Here is a 19,098-nt window from a genome sequence, read left to right as displayed (position 1 = left end):
GAGTGGTACACCAACAGGGGCTTGACCTTACAGTCCCCGCTGGCATTGGCACACAACGCAAGTGTGAAGCGGTCCTTCATAGGCTTGTGGCCTGGCTGTCTCCTCTCCTCCTGGGTGATGTAGGTGCGGCGAGGCATCTTCTTCCAGAAGAGGCCCGTCTCGTCGCAATTGAAGACTTGCTGCGGGACGTAGCCTTCCTCCTCCACCATGGCCTTGAACTCGACGACGAATGCTTCGGCGGCCTGGTGGTCTGCGCTGGACGCCTCGCCGTGACGGACGACAGAGTGGATCCCGGTCCTCCTCTTGAACTTCTCGAACCAGCCACGTGATGCTTTGAAGTCCGGGGTGGCTGGCTCCTCCTGCGAAGAAGTTCCTTCGCCTGCCTCCCTGCTGGCCAGGTCTTCGAAAATGGTGATGGCCTTCTCGCAGATGACCGAGGTGGTCACAGTGTCCCCGACTCGCTCCTTTTCCTTGATCCAGAGGAGAAGCAGGCGCTCCATCTCCTCGTGCTTCGGTGTCCTCTGCTTGGCGATCGTCGTCACGCCTTTCGCTGGAGCCACAACAGCTCTGATGGCCTCCTTCTGCTTGAGGACAGTGCCAATTGTCGAAGGGTTTCGTCCATACTCCTTGGCAATGTCCACCAAGCGCACGCCCCTCTCGTGCTTGGCGATGATGTCCTTCTTGTCCTCCAAGGACAAGGGAGCCCTCTTCTTTTTCTCACCGCTTGGCTTGGGAGCCATAGCTCAAGCCTAAAAAGGACAAAAGGCACAGGCACTGAGCAAAAGCCACAATTGGAAACCACCCCCACCCCCATGGTCACACTCTCTGGCCCAAACTTGCAAAAGTCCCACCCCACACTCTCAAATCATCACAGCCATGGCCAAAGCACACAAGAACACAAGCCCATAGGCCAGAAACCCAAAATCTGAAAATGCCACCCCTATGGTGGGACTCTCTGGCCCACATGGGACCATGGCCAAAGTTTCAAAACCCACACTCCACACTTTGAAAACAGAAAAAAAACCCCAGCACGTCAAGCCCATAATCCACACATCTGAACATGCCACCCTAAAAGGAAAAGAAGCCAAAAAAGGCAAGCCAGCATGTGAAGCCCATAATCCACACATCTGAACATGCCACCCTAAAAGGAAAAAAAGCCAAAAAAGGCAAGCCAGCATGTGAAGCCCATAATCCACACATCTGAACATGCCACCCTAAAAGGAAAAAAAGCCAAAAAAAGCAAGCTAGCATGTCAAGCCCATAATCCACACATCTGAACATGCCACCCTAAAAGGAAAAGAAGCCAAAAAAGGCAAGCCAGCATGTGAAGCCCATAATCCACACATCTGAACATGCCACCCTAAAAGGAAAAAAAGCCAAAAAAAGCAAGCTAGCATGTCAAGCCCATAATCCACACATCTGAACATGCCACCCTAAAAGGAAAAAAAGCCAAAAAAAGCAAGCTAGCATGTCAAGCCCATAATCCACACATCTGAACATGCCACCCTAAAAGGAAAAAAAGCTAAAAAAGGCAAGCCAGCATGTGAAGCCCATAATCCACACATCTGAACATGCCAGTAGCAAAACCCACAATCCACACTTTGAAAACACAAAAAAAAAAAAAAAAAAAAAAAAAAAAACCAGCACCCCACAGCAAAAGCATGGTCACACTGTCTCACCCCAGCCCACCCCACAAGAAGAAGGTAAAAATCCATCAACCTACCTGTAGAGAAATTCCTGATGGCCGGTCTTGATCCGAAGATACACCTGGCAAAGGCAGCAAAAGTCCAAAGCCAGGCAAAGTCCGAACCGCAAGTGAACCCAAGAGTCAGAGCTCAAAATATCAACTCTTCCTCACACAGTCCACAGGGCCAGACAAAGGAGCAGATCAATGGAAGCCGGCTTTTGTACCTCAAGCCAGGCCACCCCCCCCAATTTCGTTAGCCAATACAGTTGATCAGCTTGATTTCTCAAGCCAATCACTGCTGCTAACGAAATTCAAAATTCGCGCCAAAGCTAACCCCTAACCCAGCCCCCTTAGGTTTCCGTTAGCCCTGGAAATCCCTGGAAAATCTGTACGTTGCACTTTGCATCATTTGAATTTCGCGCCAAAACGAATTTCGTAACCCGAAAAATAATTCGTAACCCGAAACAGTTTTTTCCAATCCACGTTTTTCGTATCCCGAAAATTTCGTAACCTGGGTATTTCGTATCCCGAGGTACCAGTGTAGAGGATTTCTGCTTAGTGCACAACATATGAATGGAAGGACGCTAACTGACATGCTGGCATAAGTTGTCCTACATAGACAGAGTGACTTGGGGACAATACACAACTGTCATAATCAGCTATCAGTGACATGGAGGAATGTGGGGTTGTTACACAAAGTACACAGACTAACGTGAATATGCCTTGCCGTTGCATATTTCACATATCATTGAGCTATTAGCTATGTTCATTGGCCACTGAACCAAATACATTGCACTCTGCTGGTGTTTAGTATAGAGGTTGCAGTGTAATTCCACTGGTGGATATTTATGATGTGCTCAAGCACTGAAAGATCTCAGCAAAAGTAAGGTTACTTAAGGAAGACTTGACTATTTCGGAAGTTTTCAGATAAAGTTGTTGGTTTGTAGAAGTTAAAATGGTGTGAAAAAAATTGGTAATGCTGAAGAGCTTATGTTACGAAATAAGCTCTCTACAGCAGTGGTCCCCAAACTTTTTCAGGCTGTCTCCCCTTGCAAACACCTATTTCTGGATATCAGGTCTACTGTTTGTGCCAACTAGCCAGCCACCAGCCTGTAGCTCAGCCACACCTAGCTTGCCGCTACTTCCTCAACATCTCATATGTGAATACAGCAGCAGTATATGTGCTCCTCCCTCTCACCAGCACCTGCCATACAGCAAAGGGGAGACTGCCTGCTCAGTTGCTGCTCCCACCCAAGATGGCCAGGTGCAAAGGGAGCAGCAACCAAGAAGCCTCTTGCCCATGCCAGCCTTGTAGCAAAAGCCAGCAAGGAAGGACTCTCAGTCATTCTTTACTTTGAGGGAAGAGGGAGGAAGAGGGATTCAAGTGGCTTACCATTTTTCTTCCCAAAGCACCCAAGAGGTGAGGGAAGGGAAGGATTCAGTGTTCCTTCCCTAGGGCCATACAGTGAAAGAAAGTCCAGCTCCAACCTGCCAGCTAAGTTCTGGCAAAGCTCAAAAACCTTAAGCAAGGCCCTAAATGTGAAAGGTCCTCTTTGTTACTACTTCTTCCCTGTCAGCACATGTTCCAGCTCCTCATCCCCACCATGAAGGCTGTTGGTTCCCCTTTTTTTGTTATGTGCCAGTACTTTGACTAAAGCCCCACCACCAACCTCTTTTTCTCACTGCCCCCTGCCAGCTCCTTTCCCCTCATCACCCAAGGGACATATTTACCACCCACTTTGGGAATAACTGCTCTATAGCCATTTCTCTCCTTCTGAAAAACAGCAACAAAAATAGCTATTGGTCCAAATTGGCATAGTATGTGAAATATGGTATATGTATATTTCAGCAGACTTTAGTAATGCTTATTTGCAAACTCAATATTTGATGATTATTATACTGGCAGTTGAACCAGGAAAGTGTGAGGAAAATTCTCTTTAGCAGATTTTCAGACCAATTCAACTTACAAAGTGAGTATATTGACCATATTCTTGGTACCAGGTAACTACTGAAGACTCCCATCTCATTAAATTTGCATAGGATGCTGTGGGCCTCAGAAGAACTGTGTCAAAAAATACGGCAGCATTTGTTACTTACTGGAGCAGTCTCTCACTGGAGTTCTCACGTGTTTTGTTCTCTTTCAGTTTAAACTCGTAATTACTCAAGTTCTGCTGGCCAATTTCTTCACTGCCCTGCTCATCGACAGAGTCTTGCAGTTCCTTCTGGGCAGCACAAAGCTCAAAGTGCCTTCTTGAGATGGCCCATTCCTCCTCCCCTGGCTGAAGTGAAGGACAACACAAGGGAACAGCCACCATGCAGCATTGGAAAAGGAGTATTTATTCTTGGACTCCAGTTTGGTACTGGCAGGCAATTTCCCACTGTGTTACTTTGGAACCCGCAGCAAAGGTTGTGAAGGGGGCTACACTAACTTTCACATGTTTACTGAAGATGACAACAATTGTTGACTTTTGTACTGTCCCTATGCTCCTGGAAAGTGGTCATGGGATTTGGTAATTAAATGGCAATCACTGCATTTTAAAATATGGCTGGAATGTTCTTTGAACCAGAATTTCTGTTCATCTCCGATGATGTGATAATTCTTTTAGGTATCTATTTCTAGAAGAAACGTAACTAGTCCTTTTTATTTTCTGATAAAATCTTTTCCCATATTTCTTTAAAAATCACTTTTCCAGCTACATGTTACAGTGCCTATTCAAAACACATAAGATGTTTGAAAATGCCACCAAGAAACACAAAAGAAGTTCTGCCCACAAGTTTATTTTTTTTTAAAGTAGTATTTTGCTTAGAAAATAGATATTGTGAGAAATGATACTAAAAAAAGTTTGGCTTGTGTCAATAATGAAATATAGTGCAGAGAGCCCTGTTAGCTTTCAGCAGGTAAGAATATAATTTACAAGCTTGATTCAGTAAAGCCCAGGCCCCAAGAGCTCATTCCTTTTAAAAGAGCACTTCCGTGCCCTTAGTTGTCTGTCTGTTCAGGTAAGTGTCTCCAATGCAGAAATCTACATTTTTCAGCAAGAAACAGCTAATGCTATGAGATGCTGGGTGGAAGTCTGGCAGCTGCAGTTCTTTCGACCACAAACCCATAGTCATACTGGAAAAAAGCAGAACAAAAAAGAAGAAGGCACAGTTCAGTGGTGTAGAACATATACTTTGCACACAAAAGGCCCCATCTCCACTGAAAGAATGAAAAAAACCCAACCATGGCCAGTCAGATTGGCCCTTGTTGGCTAAGTGGGCCAGTTGTCTGGCTCATTGTGAGGCTGTTTAATGTGCACTTTATTTAGTCTTACATTCAACTCACCTCTTTCTCAATGTCAGCAAGAGACTTGATGTGGAAGTTTTTAAAGACAGAAAAGGCCTAAAGAGGGAAAAAAATCCAAAGAACTTGCAAGAATTGTTCACAACACCAACATTAACACAGCTCAACAAGCCTCTCAAATGTCCCCACCCCATGTGAAACATGATTTTTTTTTTTTTTTTACCAGCAGTACCACCTATCTGGTTTAGGTGCAAAAAGCAAAACAGGCCATTGAGATTTATATCAAGAGAGACCTGATAATGGTAATTCAATTTTAAAGTATTTGTTTAAAGCATTATGCAAAACATTATCTTCCCATGAAGGCAACAGTTCTCATGAAAGGAGATAGATCAGTATTTATATAATACTTACATTAGTGCTCCCAGTGACACTGCTCTCAAACTTGGGGTGCAGGGTGAAGGGAACGCCATCCATGGCTAAGAAGGAGAGAGCACACAGGTTGTTCTGATAACCATGCTTAAGTGGGGTTTTTTTTGGAGGGGGAAGTTAAAACTCAAAAGTTACAATCTTATCTCCCCCTGCGCTTGACAAATTCCTTACATTAATTGTCACTGTTTTAAGCAAAACGTGAAACCACTCAAGAATGACAGTTTGTGCCCAATGAGACATCTCTCCCTCTATCCAATGATAGAAAGCAAGGACATCCGGAGAGCTTACAAAACAGTTAAAAAGAATATGGAAGCACTCAGGGCTCCGTATTATGAAAAGGGTAGTATTTTTGTATCTGCAAAGTTTTATTTCCCTCAGGCCCTAGAATTTAAGATGACCTACCTGAGATGCCATAGACGTTAGAACTTTCGTATATAGACTCATGCCGCTTGAGCGTAGCTTGCCTTTTGGGGATTGTGGGCTTTTCTGATGGAAGGTCTGCACTGAACAATAAAGTGACAAGTTGTGCAAGTAATCTTATATGGTCTCTCGGTAAAGTATGAGTTCTACTCAATGAGTGTCACACAGAGAAAGCTATCTGGCATTTTAGATTCAGCAGAATCTCTACTAGCTTTCTTCTTTATGACAGTTTTCTGATTTGCCTGTTTAAAGACAAAAAGGACTTAAACTTTTTAGTCCAGGGCCGAACCTATGGCACGTGTGCCACACATGGCATGCGTAGCCATTTTTCGTGGCATGCTGAAGGTGGGGAAGAGTGCAGGCCTTTTTCTCTTCCTTCCCAGCCATCCCGGGCCTTCATCTGCCTTCGGAGAGCCCAGGAGGGTGGAGGGAAGGAGGAGGAAAAGGCCTGCACCTCTTCCTCCTCCTTCCTGGCTGTCCTGGGCATTCAACTGCCTCCAGAAAGGCAGCTAAAGGCCCAGGAAGGTGGGGAGAAGAAGTCCTGGCCCGGATGTCCCGGCCCTGGAGGGTGGAAGTACCACCCACCAACCTCCCAGAAGTCCTATCCCCAAGCATCAGGTAACACCCCGTGCCAGAAGGCCTTTTAGTTTAGGCACTCGGTCCCTAAAAGGTTTGCCATCACTGACTGGTCCAGGGACAAATCTCACACCCTTTCCACAAGGTTGGAGAAGGGCTGGGAATCTGCCAGTTCTCACACTGAGCAACTCACTGGCTCACCACAACATAATGTGTTGCCTCCCTAGCAAAGCGATCAAGGCTTGTTCTCACAGTTATGCTGATAACTGGACATAACCCAAACCTCCACAGCAGGATGCTGTCATATAGACTCTGAAGGGGCAGAACCAAATCTGCCTTGCTCACAAGACCAAAAGAGGATTCCAACGATTAAGACAGAACTTATTTTAAAAGGTAGGGTGCGAAGATAGCCAGCATGGCATAGTGGTTTGAGTGTTGGACTACAACTCTGGAGACCAGGGTTTGATCGCCAGCTTGGCTGCAAAACCTACCGGGTGACCTTGGGCAAGTCATATGCTCTCAGTCACTTCAGGGGAAGGCAATGGTGACCTGAACAAACTTTGCCAAGAAAACCCTTTAGTCACCATAAGTCAGGAACTATTTGAAGGCTCACAACAACAATCAGCTACCTCTTGCCTGTCTAAAGTTCACTGTTACTGCAGTCTAATACAGGTTCAGTATCCCTTATCCAAAACCCAAAATCAGCCACATGGGTGACTGAAATTGCACAAATGAATTTCATGTTTAGACTTGAGTCCCATCTCAAGCTCTCTCATGTGTATGCAAACATTCCAAAATGCAAAAAAAAAAAAAAATCCAAAATCCAAAACATTTCTGCTCACAAGCCTTTCAGATAAAGGAAGCTCAGCCTGTACTGGCAAATAACTGCAAAATGGAATTACTGGTTTTCATAGTATAGAACTTGGCTTCTGATGATACAGATGGACCATCGGCAGCTATTAGTCAACATACTAAAGTTGCTAAAAAAACAAATGACAGGGTGCTGTCTGCCTCTGCCGCTACTCTGCAACAAGAGTCTCAATCTGAACTATTTGAAAGGGTATGATTTGTCTGGCCAATAAGTCAAATGAACAATGCACTCCTGTCACAGAGGATTCTCCAGTATCAACCCGAGAACCATGATGGTAAGTTATGTAAACAAGTGTCAATGCACAGTTTTAACACAATGATTGCATAAAACTTTCTCCCTTCAAGAACAAGCTTACTGGTTTCCACATGAAAGGCTTGAAAGAACTCCCAACTATTCTGCAACTATGAGGTTAGGAACAGGCAGGTAGTAAGGGAATGGGCACAGCTGACTAGGGCTGCTGCCACACGGCAGAATTAATGAAGTTTAACACTGCTTTAACTGCCATGGCTCTTGTAATTACTTGGCTCCAGTCATTGGAAGACTTCTGCCAGGTAATAAAAGCTGGAAGGGAGGCACATGCAAATAAGTAATGACATCACAGCTGACAGAAGGCTCACTTGACCAATCAGTGAGCAGGAACGAGTTTCTTCCAGAAGCTTCTAAGAGAAAAAGCGTCTGAGACCAGGTGACAGTTGGAGAGAGGCAGTTAGAGAGGCAGAGAGAGAGTCTTCAGCAGTTAGTGGTTTCCACAGTGAGAATTCAAGGTGGGAATGTCGCCCTCGAGTGAGTCTCACAGGTTAGGAAAACTGTAGTGTTGTGCCTATAGCAAGAAGGCATAATTCAGGCAGATAGTCAATGCTAAGCTTAAGACCTGTAACTGTATTTCAAAGCCATCAAAGCTGGCATATTACTTCAATATATCAGTTAGGTGAGAATGTGTCAGATTAGAACGTTTAGGCCTTATTTATTATTTTTCGGGTTGCTTGCATGAAACAAATACTTTTAGAATTACATATATTGTACCTGCAAGGCCCTTAGGATCTTGCATGATTTATATCTTTTTGTTCTGTTTGGCTTAATTATAATAAATAGTTCTTTAAAAGTATCTGCTACTTCAACACTCCTTTACACATGTCCCAGCTTGGTTGATGTTTGAGAAGATTAGCAAGAAGTACAACTAGAAGTCCTTAAGTCCCAGTATATGTTAAGGGAAATCTAATACGAATTCACTGGGTAGTGGCAGCGTGATTCTAGGATCTCCAGGGGTCATCTTCAACTCAGAAAGGAGAACGAACATAGACCAAGAGACTCAGGAAGAAGCTAAGGATCTGCTGGGACTAAGAGCCAACACAGGCCTGCTGTTTGGCTGCTTGGACCACAGGGGGATCATCACAGCTCCATCCTATAGAATCCTGGGATTTGCAGTTTTTTGTGGCACCAGAGCTCTCTTGACAGAGAAGGCTCAATATCTCATAAAACTACAGTTCCCAGAATTCCACAGCACTGAATCATGGCTGTTAAAATGGTGTCAAACTGCATTATTTCTGCAGTGAAGATGAAGCCGCAAAGTACAGAGGATGTTATTTCAGATGGGTGCTTGTACCTGCTAAGAAATGAACAGCACTCCAAGTGAAACCAGGATAAACTATGGGAAGTGATGCAGAAGAGTGTATTCGGTTTGGCCTGATATCTACATTTTATACCACTTGCTGCTAGAGATGAGAACCAGTGGTGGGTCAGAGGCCACTGGGCTGAATCACTTGTAGACTCTACAATAAAAAATTTAAAATGTCCCAGACTTACTTTTCTGATTCTAGTGAAAGCTGTTTCATTTCTAAATTGATGTTCCGTGGCTTAGGAAGGGGTTTGGGCTTGACAACAGGCTCTTTTCTACACCAAAGTGCAAATCCACTCATTTCCCTAGATGGGGAGAGGAATACATTTTTAAACAATCAAACCACCCACCTTTTAGAGTAACAACAATCTAACAAGAAACATGGCAGACAACACCTCACCCTATGCGTAAATAGTTTGGCACAACTTTGCTTTTGCTGCTGAGCATGATGTCAAAGATAGCTGTTTCTGCTGTGCCCAAAGGAATTAGCTTGACACACAGCCTCTTCTTCTTGGAAATGGATGTCTCTGCAGGATGAAGCAGAAAGAGGAGACTGTAAGAAAGGACTGAGAACACACCAAGGGTATAGATCTTTGAAGGACTCTCACGTGGGGGGCGGGGGGGATTAGCCCTTGGAACACATAAAAATTCACCAGTGCAAGGAAGCAGCACATCTTCAAAAAGCAAAACAACAAAAATATACAAGGAAGCACAAATTTCTACCATGTTATGTGGTGGAGTGGGGAAAAAGACTTCATGACCACAGGACAGTCAAAACTCGGATCAGATCCAAGGGAAGCATGTGCCTTCACTTATACCTCCATATGGATGCCCATTACACATTTTGGGACACACAGCATTCTATCATTATAGCAAAAGCAATGGGTACAGAAACAACCCTGGTACCATTTTCCAGATCTATAATTATCTGCAGAGAAATCCTGTAATTTCTACACTGCATTCATGTTTGTTTGATCCAAGTTGTGGCTTTTTTACCCTTAAACACAGGTTACAACTATACAACACAGGATCAAACTACACACTACTCTAAAAATGTAGTGTAGACTTGGATGTGACTCTTTCATAAGTAGCATAAATGTGCATGATCCATATCCTGAATTGGACAAACTCAAAAATCAGTGGGTGGTGGAAGCTTCAACTTCCCCATCTATTTTTTAATTTAATGTTTGGCAGGTCAGGGGTTTAAAAACTACCAGTGCCTTCAAGGATGTTTTTAAGAATGCTACACTGGGAGAATTTAAATACAGAAGAGAAAGGAAAGTTTAAGTGTGTTATCAATCCACATCAGGGCCAGATGAGCTTACTTTAGGGCAATGCTACTCAAAATGGTGGACCGTGGACCATCACCAGTCCAAGAAACATCAGTTGCTAGTCCTTTGCAAGTTTCCAGTTGTAGCTACTTGGTGTTAAATAAGGTGCTGGTCCTCGGCACACTGGGGGGGGGGGGGGATTGCCACTCCTCAGTGCCTAATATGCACTGCTGTAACATATAGGAAAAGTCACATGTAGCTACATGATGCATGTTTAATGTATCATGCAGTTTCATTGAAAAGGCTCTGTAATACAAATTAATTTTTAATTAATTAATTTGGTGAGTTCGCCAGGCAAGTCCAGCTCCATCAGGACTAAGCCTGAAGGAAGGAGACTCCGCCCTCCACAACTGCCATCATCTGCCGGCCTGAGAGGGAGTTGGCCAGGCAAGTCCAGCTCCATCAGGACTAAGCCTGAAGGAAGGAGACTCCGCCCTCCACAACTGCCATCATCTGCCGGCCTGAGAGGGAGTTGGCCAGGCAAGTCCAGCTCCATCAGGACTAAGCCTGAAGGAAGGAGACTCCGCCCTCCACAACTGCCATCATCTGCCGGCCTGAGAGGGAGTTGGCCAGGCAAGTCCAGCTCCATCAGGACTAAGCCTGAAGGAAGGAGACTCCGCCCTCCACAACTGCCATCATCTGCCGGCCTGAGAGGGAGTTGGCCAGGCAAGTCCAGCTCCATCAGGACTAAGCCTGAAGGAAGGAGACTCCGCCCTCCACAACTGCCATCATCTGCCGGCCTGAGAGGGAGTTGGCCAGGCAAGTCCAGCTCCATCAGGACTAAGCCTGAAGGAAGGAGACTCCGCCCTCCACAACTGCCATCATCTGCCGGCCTGAGAGGGAGTTGGCCAGGCAAGTCCAGCTCCATCAGGACTAAGCCTGAAGGAAGGAGACTCCGCCCTCCACAACTGCCATCATCTGCCGGCCTGAGAGGGAGTTGGCCAGGCAAGTCCAGCTCCATCAGGACTAAGCCTGAAGGAAGGAGACTCCGCCCTCCACAACTGCCATCATCTGCCGGCCTGAGAGGGAGTTGGCCAGGCAAGTCCAGCTCCATCAGGACTAAGCCTGAAGGAAGGAGACTCCGCCCTCCACAACTGCCATCATCTGCCGGCCTGAGAGGGAGTTGGCCAGGCAAGTCCAGCTCCATCAGGACTAAGCCTGAAGGAAGGAGACTCCGCCCTCCACAACTGCCATCATCTGCCGGCCTGAGAGGGAGTTGGCCAGGCAAGTCCAGCTCCATCAGGACTAAGCCTGAAGGAAGGAGACTCCGCCCTCCACAACTGCCATCATCTGCCGGCCTGAGAGGGAGTTGGCCAGGCAAGTCCAGCTCCATCAGGACTAAGCCTGAAGGAAGGAGACTCCGCCCTCCACAACTGCCATCATCTGCCGGCCTGAGAGGGAGTTGGCCAGGCAAGTCCAGCTCCATCAGGACTAAGCCTGAAGGAAGGAGACTCCGCCCTCCACAACTGCCATCATCTGCCGGCCTGAGAGGGAGTTGGCCAGGCAAGTCCAGCTCCATCAGGACTAAGCCTGAAGGAAGGAGACTCCGCCCTCCACAACTGCCATCATCTGCCGGCCTGAGAGGGAGTTGGCCAGGCAAGTCCAGCTCCATCAGGACTAAGCCTGAAGGAAGGAGACTCCGCCCTCCACAACTGCCATCTGCCGGCCTGAGAAGGAGTTGGCCAGGCAAGTCCAGTTCCATCAGGACTAGACTGGAAGAAGGAAGAGCCCTCCCTCCAATCCATCTGCCTTGGTCCAGGCCTTAGAGGGAGAGAAGAACCACTGGACCTCATCCCCTTTCCCTCCTTCTTTCTCTTCTCCTTTTGTTTCGTGTATTTTAGATTGTAAGCCTGAGGGCAGGGAACTGTCTGATTAAAAATAATATTGTAAGCCGCCCTGAGAGCCATTAGGGCTGAAGGACAGGATATAAATACCTAAATAAAAAAAAAAATTGTCACAATTCCATGTGGCTTTGTTCTGTAAATAAAAGACATATCATGAGATAACATGACTCATTGGAAAGGAAGATAATGCTTGGTAAACTAGAAGAGAGTAGGAGAACAGAACAGACTACAGATGGATTGCCTCAGGAAAGGAAGCCATACTCTGCATGATTAGAGGTCTCTTAGAGGTCTCTCATTCGCAGGATCACCATAAGCTGAAGTTGATTTAATGGCAAATAACAACAACAACAACAACAACAACAACAAAGTGCTGGCAAGAAGCCATTAAGCCTCTTGAAAAAAGTATAAAGAGAGGTGTGGGTTTTTTACACAGGTACTCACTTGGATCCAAAAATTCTTTAACGTAAGTGTATCCAGGAGGAAGTGGTGATTTCTCACTCAAGATTACGACATCATATAGTACCTCTCCTATGGGATTCTAAAAAGAAGCAGACTCCATGAAGTCTATGAGCCACTTTTGAGTCACATCTGTGCATAACTTGTCCCAGCAACCCTGCCGTATTTCCTACCACATTGCTTATTGCCGACGTATAACAGAGGTAGTAACCAGATTTCTGTGCAAATCCTTTTCCGAAGTTGGCAGATGTTCCTTCCACAGTGGACGTGATCTAGGAACAGTATGAAAAGAAAGGAAATTTAGGATGCAACAGGAAAAAGAACAGCTTTGTGTAGTTTACAGTGTAAGACCACTGGTCCATGTAGCTGAGTACTGCGTTTACCGAGTAGCAGTGGCACTCCAGTCTTTCAGATGATGCTCTGAACACAGTAACTGGCCCTGTTGGCTGGTTTATTACAATGCAGCACACAGAGTGCATGTTTATTTTCCCAGGCCTGAATTCAGAACCAAGGAGTGGCATATATCAAACTCCTCTCCACAAACTTTTGTGTAATAAAGGTCAAAGGAGAAAAAAAAATTCTGAGTTTAATTACAAGACCCACAAAGCCATAAAATGTCGCTGGGCATTTTAAAGAAAATATTCTTCCTGCACCCTCCCACTGAATAGGTGCCAGTGATTTAAAATGCCTGACACAAGCAGATGGAGAAGCACAAGAATAGCAGGTGGGACAGGCAGGAGACAAAGCAGTCAAAGGTCTTTCAAAGCCAGGTGAGAACACCAAGGAGCAGTGAAGCAAGAATGAGTAAGCCAGGCCAGCACTAGCCAAACCAGTTTAAAATAAGTGGGGTGAAACCTTCATATTACAGCTATATTATAGTGACTAGAAAGGCCGGTGCCTGCTTCCTCAACAAATGATCACAAGCAACCTGTAATTATCGTCATCTTAGCTTGTGTGATAAGCTACACTCAATTTACTTCCTAGTCAAGGACTTTTGACAGTTGGCAGGTGCTGTAGACAAAAGAGACAACATTGTATATAAAAGAAATTGAGATCCAAAAGAGAGATGATTTTAACACCAAAATCTCATCATCCCCATGCAGACTAAAATATGACTCCAACCCTCAGTTTTCCTGCCTGTGAAAAGAAGACTTCCAAGCCCCTTCCTGATAAGCATAAAACCAGGACAAATCAAACAAGTATTTTATTGTTTTAAAAGTAGTAACAAACGACTACTATATGGATACAGATGCATGTGGATTCTGGAACTAGATTGGTGCACCTAGCCCAGTACTGCCAAAATAAACTGGCAACAACTCTCCTACCTGGAGATGCCAGCAACTGAACCCAATTATGCATAAACAGAATGGACTTCTATCACACACACAAAACCATTATCTCCTCTCTACTCATGATCATGGTATGGACAACTGGGATGGTTGTAAAAAGAAATCAGACAAATACATGGAGGAGAAATCAATACAAATCAGCTCTTAGAGGAGACCCTACACAATAATTGCTAGGGGCACACAAGTAACAGAGGTAGTAATTCAGGCCCTGGCTGTATGGTCCCAGAGGCAACCATGGACCATTATAACTGACCAGAGAGGCCTTTGGTTTAACCCAGCAGGGCTCTCATTTGATTTAACCATTTGTTATGTTATATTTACATAGAATCAGAGAGTTGGAAGAGACCTCAAGGGCCATCCAGTCCAACCCCCTGTAGTTTTGTGGGACATTTAGCCTTCTCTGTCAGAGAGCTCTGGGGTGCCACAATAAACTACAATTCCCAGGAATCCCTAGCACTGAGCCAGGACAGTTAAAGCAGTCTCAAACTGGATTATTTATGTAGTGTATTTTGGACCAGAGAGAGAGAAAGAAAGAAAGAAAGAAAGAAAGAAAGAAAGAGGTTAGTAGCAAAAGCCTTCATAGACTTAAGTGCACTTTCTCACACATCTCAGGAAGAAGACTTAAGTCTAGAAAAGCCTATGCTACCAACTTCTTTTTTTTCTTTCTCTCAGTCTCAAAGGTGCTATACTCACAGAGTCCAAAACACTATACAGTACTTGCTGTTTCTTCTCAGAAAGATATTGAACCAATTTTGGCATAACAGTAGCATAAAGGCACTACATCAAACTGAGCCAGCATGGTGTTGTAGTAGTATGAGTTGGACTAGGACACTGGAAAACCAGGATAATAGAATCATAGAATCAAAGAATTGGAAGAGACTGCAAGGGCCATCCAGTCCAACCCCTTTCTGCCATGCAGGAAATAGCAATCAAAGCATCCCCATTGAGAGATGGCCATCCAGCCTCTGTCTAAAGATCTCCATGGAAGGAGACTCCACTACACTCTGAGGAAGGAGTGTGTTCCACTGTCTAACAGTCCTTACTGTCAGGAAGTTCTTCCTAATGTTGAGTTGGAATCTCTTTTCCTGGATCTTGCATCCATTGCTCTGGGACTAGTCTCTGGAGCAGTAGAAAACAAGCTTGCTTCCTCCTCAATATGACATCCCTTCATATATTTAAACAGGGATATCATATCACCCCTTAACCTTCTCTTCTCCAAGCTAAACATCCTGGAGCATTGGGCAAGTTACTCTCTTTCAGCCTCAGAGGAAGGCGAGGGGCATACCCCTTCTGGACAAATTCTGCCAAGAAAACCTGGTAATAAGTTCACCTTAGGGTCGTCACTAATCAGAAATCAAGGCACACAACAAGCAACTACATCAAACATTTTCCAAAAAGTTTACTAACTCAAAAGGTGCAGGGTGGTTTAAAAGCTAATCAATCCACATCCGTTAATTCTGGACATCCTCTGGAAGTAATGTAAAACCTCTTTATTTAAACTGGCTCTCCATCACCAAGAACAGGGTAAGAGGATCGTTTAATCAATGCTAATTGAGACTGATTAGAACAGCCCACCATCCTAAGCCCTTTGGTGGGGGAAAGGTTTAAATAAAATCAATGTGTTGCCATGATCGTGAACCTAACATCTTTGTACTTTGAAAACCAAAGCACACATTGTTGGGGAAAAAATGGAAGAATGGGAATATCCAAAGCCAACAAAATAATTTATGATTCAAAGGACAGTGCTGGGGCTCAAAGACACCCAACTGCCACACTCCATGCCTCAAAAAGACTATTTGTTCTTTTTCTTCCAGCCCTAGGGAAATTTACTATTTATATGCTCAGAGGCGCTTCTCACAGTCAAATGGTACTTAAAAATGTATTCCTAGTTTTGGTCTACACTTCATGCACTCAATGAAGTGGCTCCAAACAATTAACATTTCATATCATATAAATCTGTTAGGTCTTTCAAGTGCCAATTTTTTCCCCAATCCCAACTTCAAGCTCCGAAGGAAAAGGCAGAAGCTGAAACCACAGTAACATGGTCAATGATAATACGGAAACACAAACAGATTTCATTTTAAAATAACTATGGAAACAAATCATTTTATGTCTGAGGGGAAGATGTACAGCAAGCATTCTCTTCCTGCCTCCCTTTAAGTTCCAAAGGGAAAGAAGACATGCAGAAAACCTTCCCTCCACCTGAAATTTCAAGGGCTGGAAGTAAAAATACAACTGGGGTGAGGAGTAGAGCTGCTAAGTGTCCGTTACATAAGGGATGTCCTTTATTTAAGAGCTGGAAAGCTTTCCCTTTTATACAGATGGAAAAAAGAGGCCCCCAAATCCTATTATTTTGAGTATATGGGCCCTCCATAAAGACAAATCTGCACACCATGTAACGGAAAAATAGTCAAAGATTTCTCATACAAACATTGATCATAATGGAGATGGCAGTCAAGAATTCAGAAGAAGATTAGGAATAGGAAGGGCAGTTATGAAAGAACAAGAAAAGATCCCAAAGAGCAAAGACATACAAGTGAGCACCAAAGTCAGAATCATCCAAGCCTTCATATTCCCCATCACCATGTAGAGAGATGGGACAGCGAAGACAGCAGATAGGAAGAAAATAAACTCATTGGAGATGTAGTGCTGGAGAAGAGTGTGGAGGATGCTGTGGACGGCCAAAAAGACAAATAAATGGGTCTTTCAAGGACGAAGCCTGAACTCTCCCTGGAAGCCAGGATGACCCAATGGAGGCTGTCACATTTTAGCCACATCATGAGAAGGCACGAATAAAAGTATAGTGTCTAGATCAAGGGAAGTAATAGTGCCACTCTATTCTGCTCTGGTCTGGCCTCACCTGGAATACTGTGTCCAGTTCTGGGCACCACAATTCAAAAAGGACATTGAGAAACTGGAGTGTGTCCAAAGGAGGGCAACTAAAATGATGAAGGGCCTGGAAACCATGCCCTATGAGGAAAGACTCAGGGAACTGGGGATGTTTAGCCTGGAGAAGAGAAGGTTAAGAGGTGATATGATGGCCCTATTTAAATATTCGAAGGGATGTCATATTGAGGAGGGAGCAAGCTTGTTTTCTGCTGCTCCAGAGACTAGGACCCTGAGCAATGGATGCAAGACACAGGAAAAGAGATTCCACTTCAACATTAGGTGGAACTTCCTGACAGTAAGGGCTGTTCGACAGTGGAACACACTGCTCCCTCGGAGTCTAGTGCAGTCTCCTTCCTTAGAGGTCTTTAAGCAGAGGCTGGATGGCCATATGTTGGGGGTGCTTTGATTCTGTGTTCCTGCATGACAGAATGGGGCTGGACTGGATGGCCCTTGGGGGCTCTTCCAACTCTAGGATTCTATGATTCATGCGAAAAGATGATAATGCTAGGGAAGGTAACAGAAAGAGGGGAAGACCACACGCCAGATGGACAGACTCAATCAGGAAAGCCATGGCCCTGCATTTAAAGGACTTGAGCAGAGCAGTGGAGGACAGAGCAGCCTTGGAAGTGTCTTACCCATAGAGGCACAATGGTTTGGGGTTGACTTAACACTTAGCACTTGACACGGACAAGCTGGAAACAACTTGGGGACACCATGGCAATAGCAATAAACAAACTGAGAGCAACACTTCCATTTGGCATTTAGATTGCTATATACTAGGGTTCACCAACCCTGTAGAAATAATGCAGTCTGACACAGTTTTAACTGCCATGGCTCCATCCTGTGGAATCTTGGAATTGTAGTTTGTTGTGGCGCTAGAGCTCTCTGACAGAGAAGGCTAAATATCCCACAAGACTACAAATTGCGGGATCCCATAGTACTCAGCTGTGGCAGTTACAAGGATGTCAAAGCGCATGGTGTCTGCAGTGCAGATGCAGCCACAATGTCTTTAACATTGCCCTGGGTTGCCAACCTTTGTGGGCCATGGATTTGGACAGTCCCTTCCTTACTACTGCCATTAGGCCAGAAGGAAAGTCCTTTGGGGCTGGGGATGAGGGCCCACCTTCCTGACCCATGTCCCCAAATTGGGCATCTTCAAAGGAAGGAAAGAGGGAAGGAAGGAAGGAAAGAAAGAAAGAAAGAAAGAGGGGAAAGCAGGGGAGAAAGGAAGGATGGAAGGAAGAAGGGAGGAAAGGAAAGGATGGAAGGAAAGGAAGATTAAAAGGAGGAAGGGAAGTAAAGAAGGGCGAAAGGAAGGAAGGAAGGAAGGATAGAAAGAAAAGAAAAAAAGGGAGGGAGGGAGGGAGGGAGGGAAGCAAGGATGGAAGGAAAGGAAGGAAGGAAGGAAAAAAGGGAAGTAAAGAAGAGAAGAAAAAGAAAGAGAAATAACAAGAGGAAGGAAAAGAGCGAAAGAAGACAGGAAAAAAGGAAGGAAGCGGGAGGGAAGGAAGGAAAAGAAAGATAATGAAGTAGGGAAGGAAGGAAAAGAGAAAAATGAAGAGAAGGGAAGAAAGAAAAGAAAAAGGGAAAAAGAATGGGAGGGAGTAAAAGAAGGAAAGAAAGATGGGAGTGAAAGAAGAAAGAAAAAAGGAAGGAGGGAGGGAAGGAAGGAATGGAGCAAGGAAAAGAAGGAAAGGAAAAGAGAAAAAAGGAGGGATGGAAGAAAAGAAAGAAAGGAGAGAGAAAAGAGTGAAAGAAAGGAGTGAAAGAAGGAAGGAAGGAAAAGGAGGAAAAAAGAAGGCAAGGGGCGAAAGCAAGCAAGCCAGCCCTCCTTCCCTTCCCTTCCCTCCCTGCCTCCCTGACCGTTGTCCATCCAGCGGCGCTGGCGTTGGCGGAGGCCCAGGCGAGGCCAGTCAGCGGGGCGCTCATGGCGGCGGCGGCGGCGGCGTCCTTCCCTCTGTCCCTCGCCCGCCGCAGCTCCTTCCCCAGAAGCTGAACTCACTCACTCAGACTCAGGCAGAGCAGGGCCACCTGTCCCTGACTCCCCCTCAGCCCCGCCTACCGGAGAAGACGATTGGCTCCCCCCGTCTGTTCGCTCACAATGGGCCTCTCCCGATTGGCTGTCCTTGGAGGCCCAGGCAACCAATCAGGAGTTTGGACTCTCCTTCCCCTCTTCCTCCTCCAGCACCCTTCCCAGGAAAGCCGGAAAAGTTGGTGCCCAACTGCCCAAGCGTACGCGCATGCGCACTGGAGCGGGTCTGTTCTGTGGCGGTGTCCTAGCCAGCGTGGCACAGTGGTTTGAGCGCAGGACTTGGCTCTGGAGGCTAGGGTTTGTGAGTTCGAGGCCT

The 19,098-nt window shown here is 45.4% G+C and overlaps 2 protein-coding genes across 3 annotated transcripts in view; one reads left to right on the top strand and one right to left on the bottom strand.

Annotated features, from left to right (window-relative positions):
• Positions 1–4,228, top strand: part of LOC149322798 (endoplasmic reticulum transmembrane helix translocase-like) — a 56,132-nt gene extending 51,904 nt beyond the window's left edge. The window contains exon 25 of one of the 2 annotated variants that reach the window (XR_016272121.1): positions 3,832–3,918. Coding sequence is in view for 1 of the 2 variants with exons in the window: in XM_089483178.1 (XP_089339304.1) it covers positions 3,832–3,942 (111 nt within the window). In the remaining variant the exon portion in view is untranslated. Of the gene's footprint in view, positions 1–3,831 lie in introns of both variants that reach the window. The other variant, XM_089483178.1, reaches the window with a different exon arrangement.
• Positions 4,229–4,437: 209 nt separating this feature from the next.
• MVB12A (multivesicular body subunit 12A) lies at positions 4,438–18,746 on the bottom strand. The gene is made up of 9 exons (XM_089483200.1): positions 18,614–18,746; positions 12,686–12,784; positions 12,498–12,594; positions 9,282–9,408; positions 9,070–9,186; positions 5,802–5,902; positions 5,382–5,446; positions 5,013–5,069; positions 4,438–4,802 (listed from the first exon to the last, which is right to left on the bottom strand). Exons 1-9 carry the CDS (start codon positions 18,677–18,679, stop codon positions 4,740–4,742), a joined length of 792 nt encoding a protein of 263 aa, XP_089339326.1. The 5' UTR covers positions 18,680–18,746; the 3' UTR covers positions 4,438–4,739.
• Between the last annotated feature and the right edge of the window lie 352 nt (positions 18,747–19,098).

This window comes from Sceloporus occidentalis, unplaced genomic scaffold (genome assembly GCF_023333645.1).
Source record: "Sceloporus occidentalis isolate IW3139 unplaced genomic scaffold, rSceOcc1.0.p SCAF_1, whole genome shotgun sequence".
Lineage (NCBI taxonomy): Eukaryota > Metazoa > Chordata > Lepidosauria > Squamata > Phrynosomatidae > Sceloporus > Sceloporus occidentalis.
The sequence above is the reverse complement of the archived record's forward strand: the minus strand, read 5'-3'. Positions and strand labels throughout refer to the sequence as shown.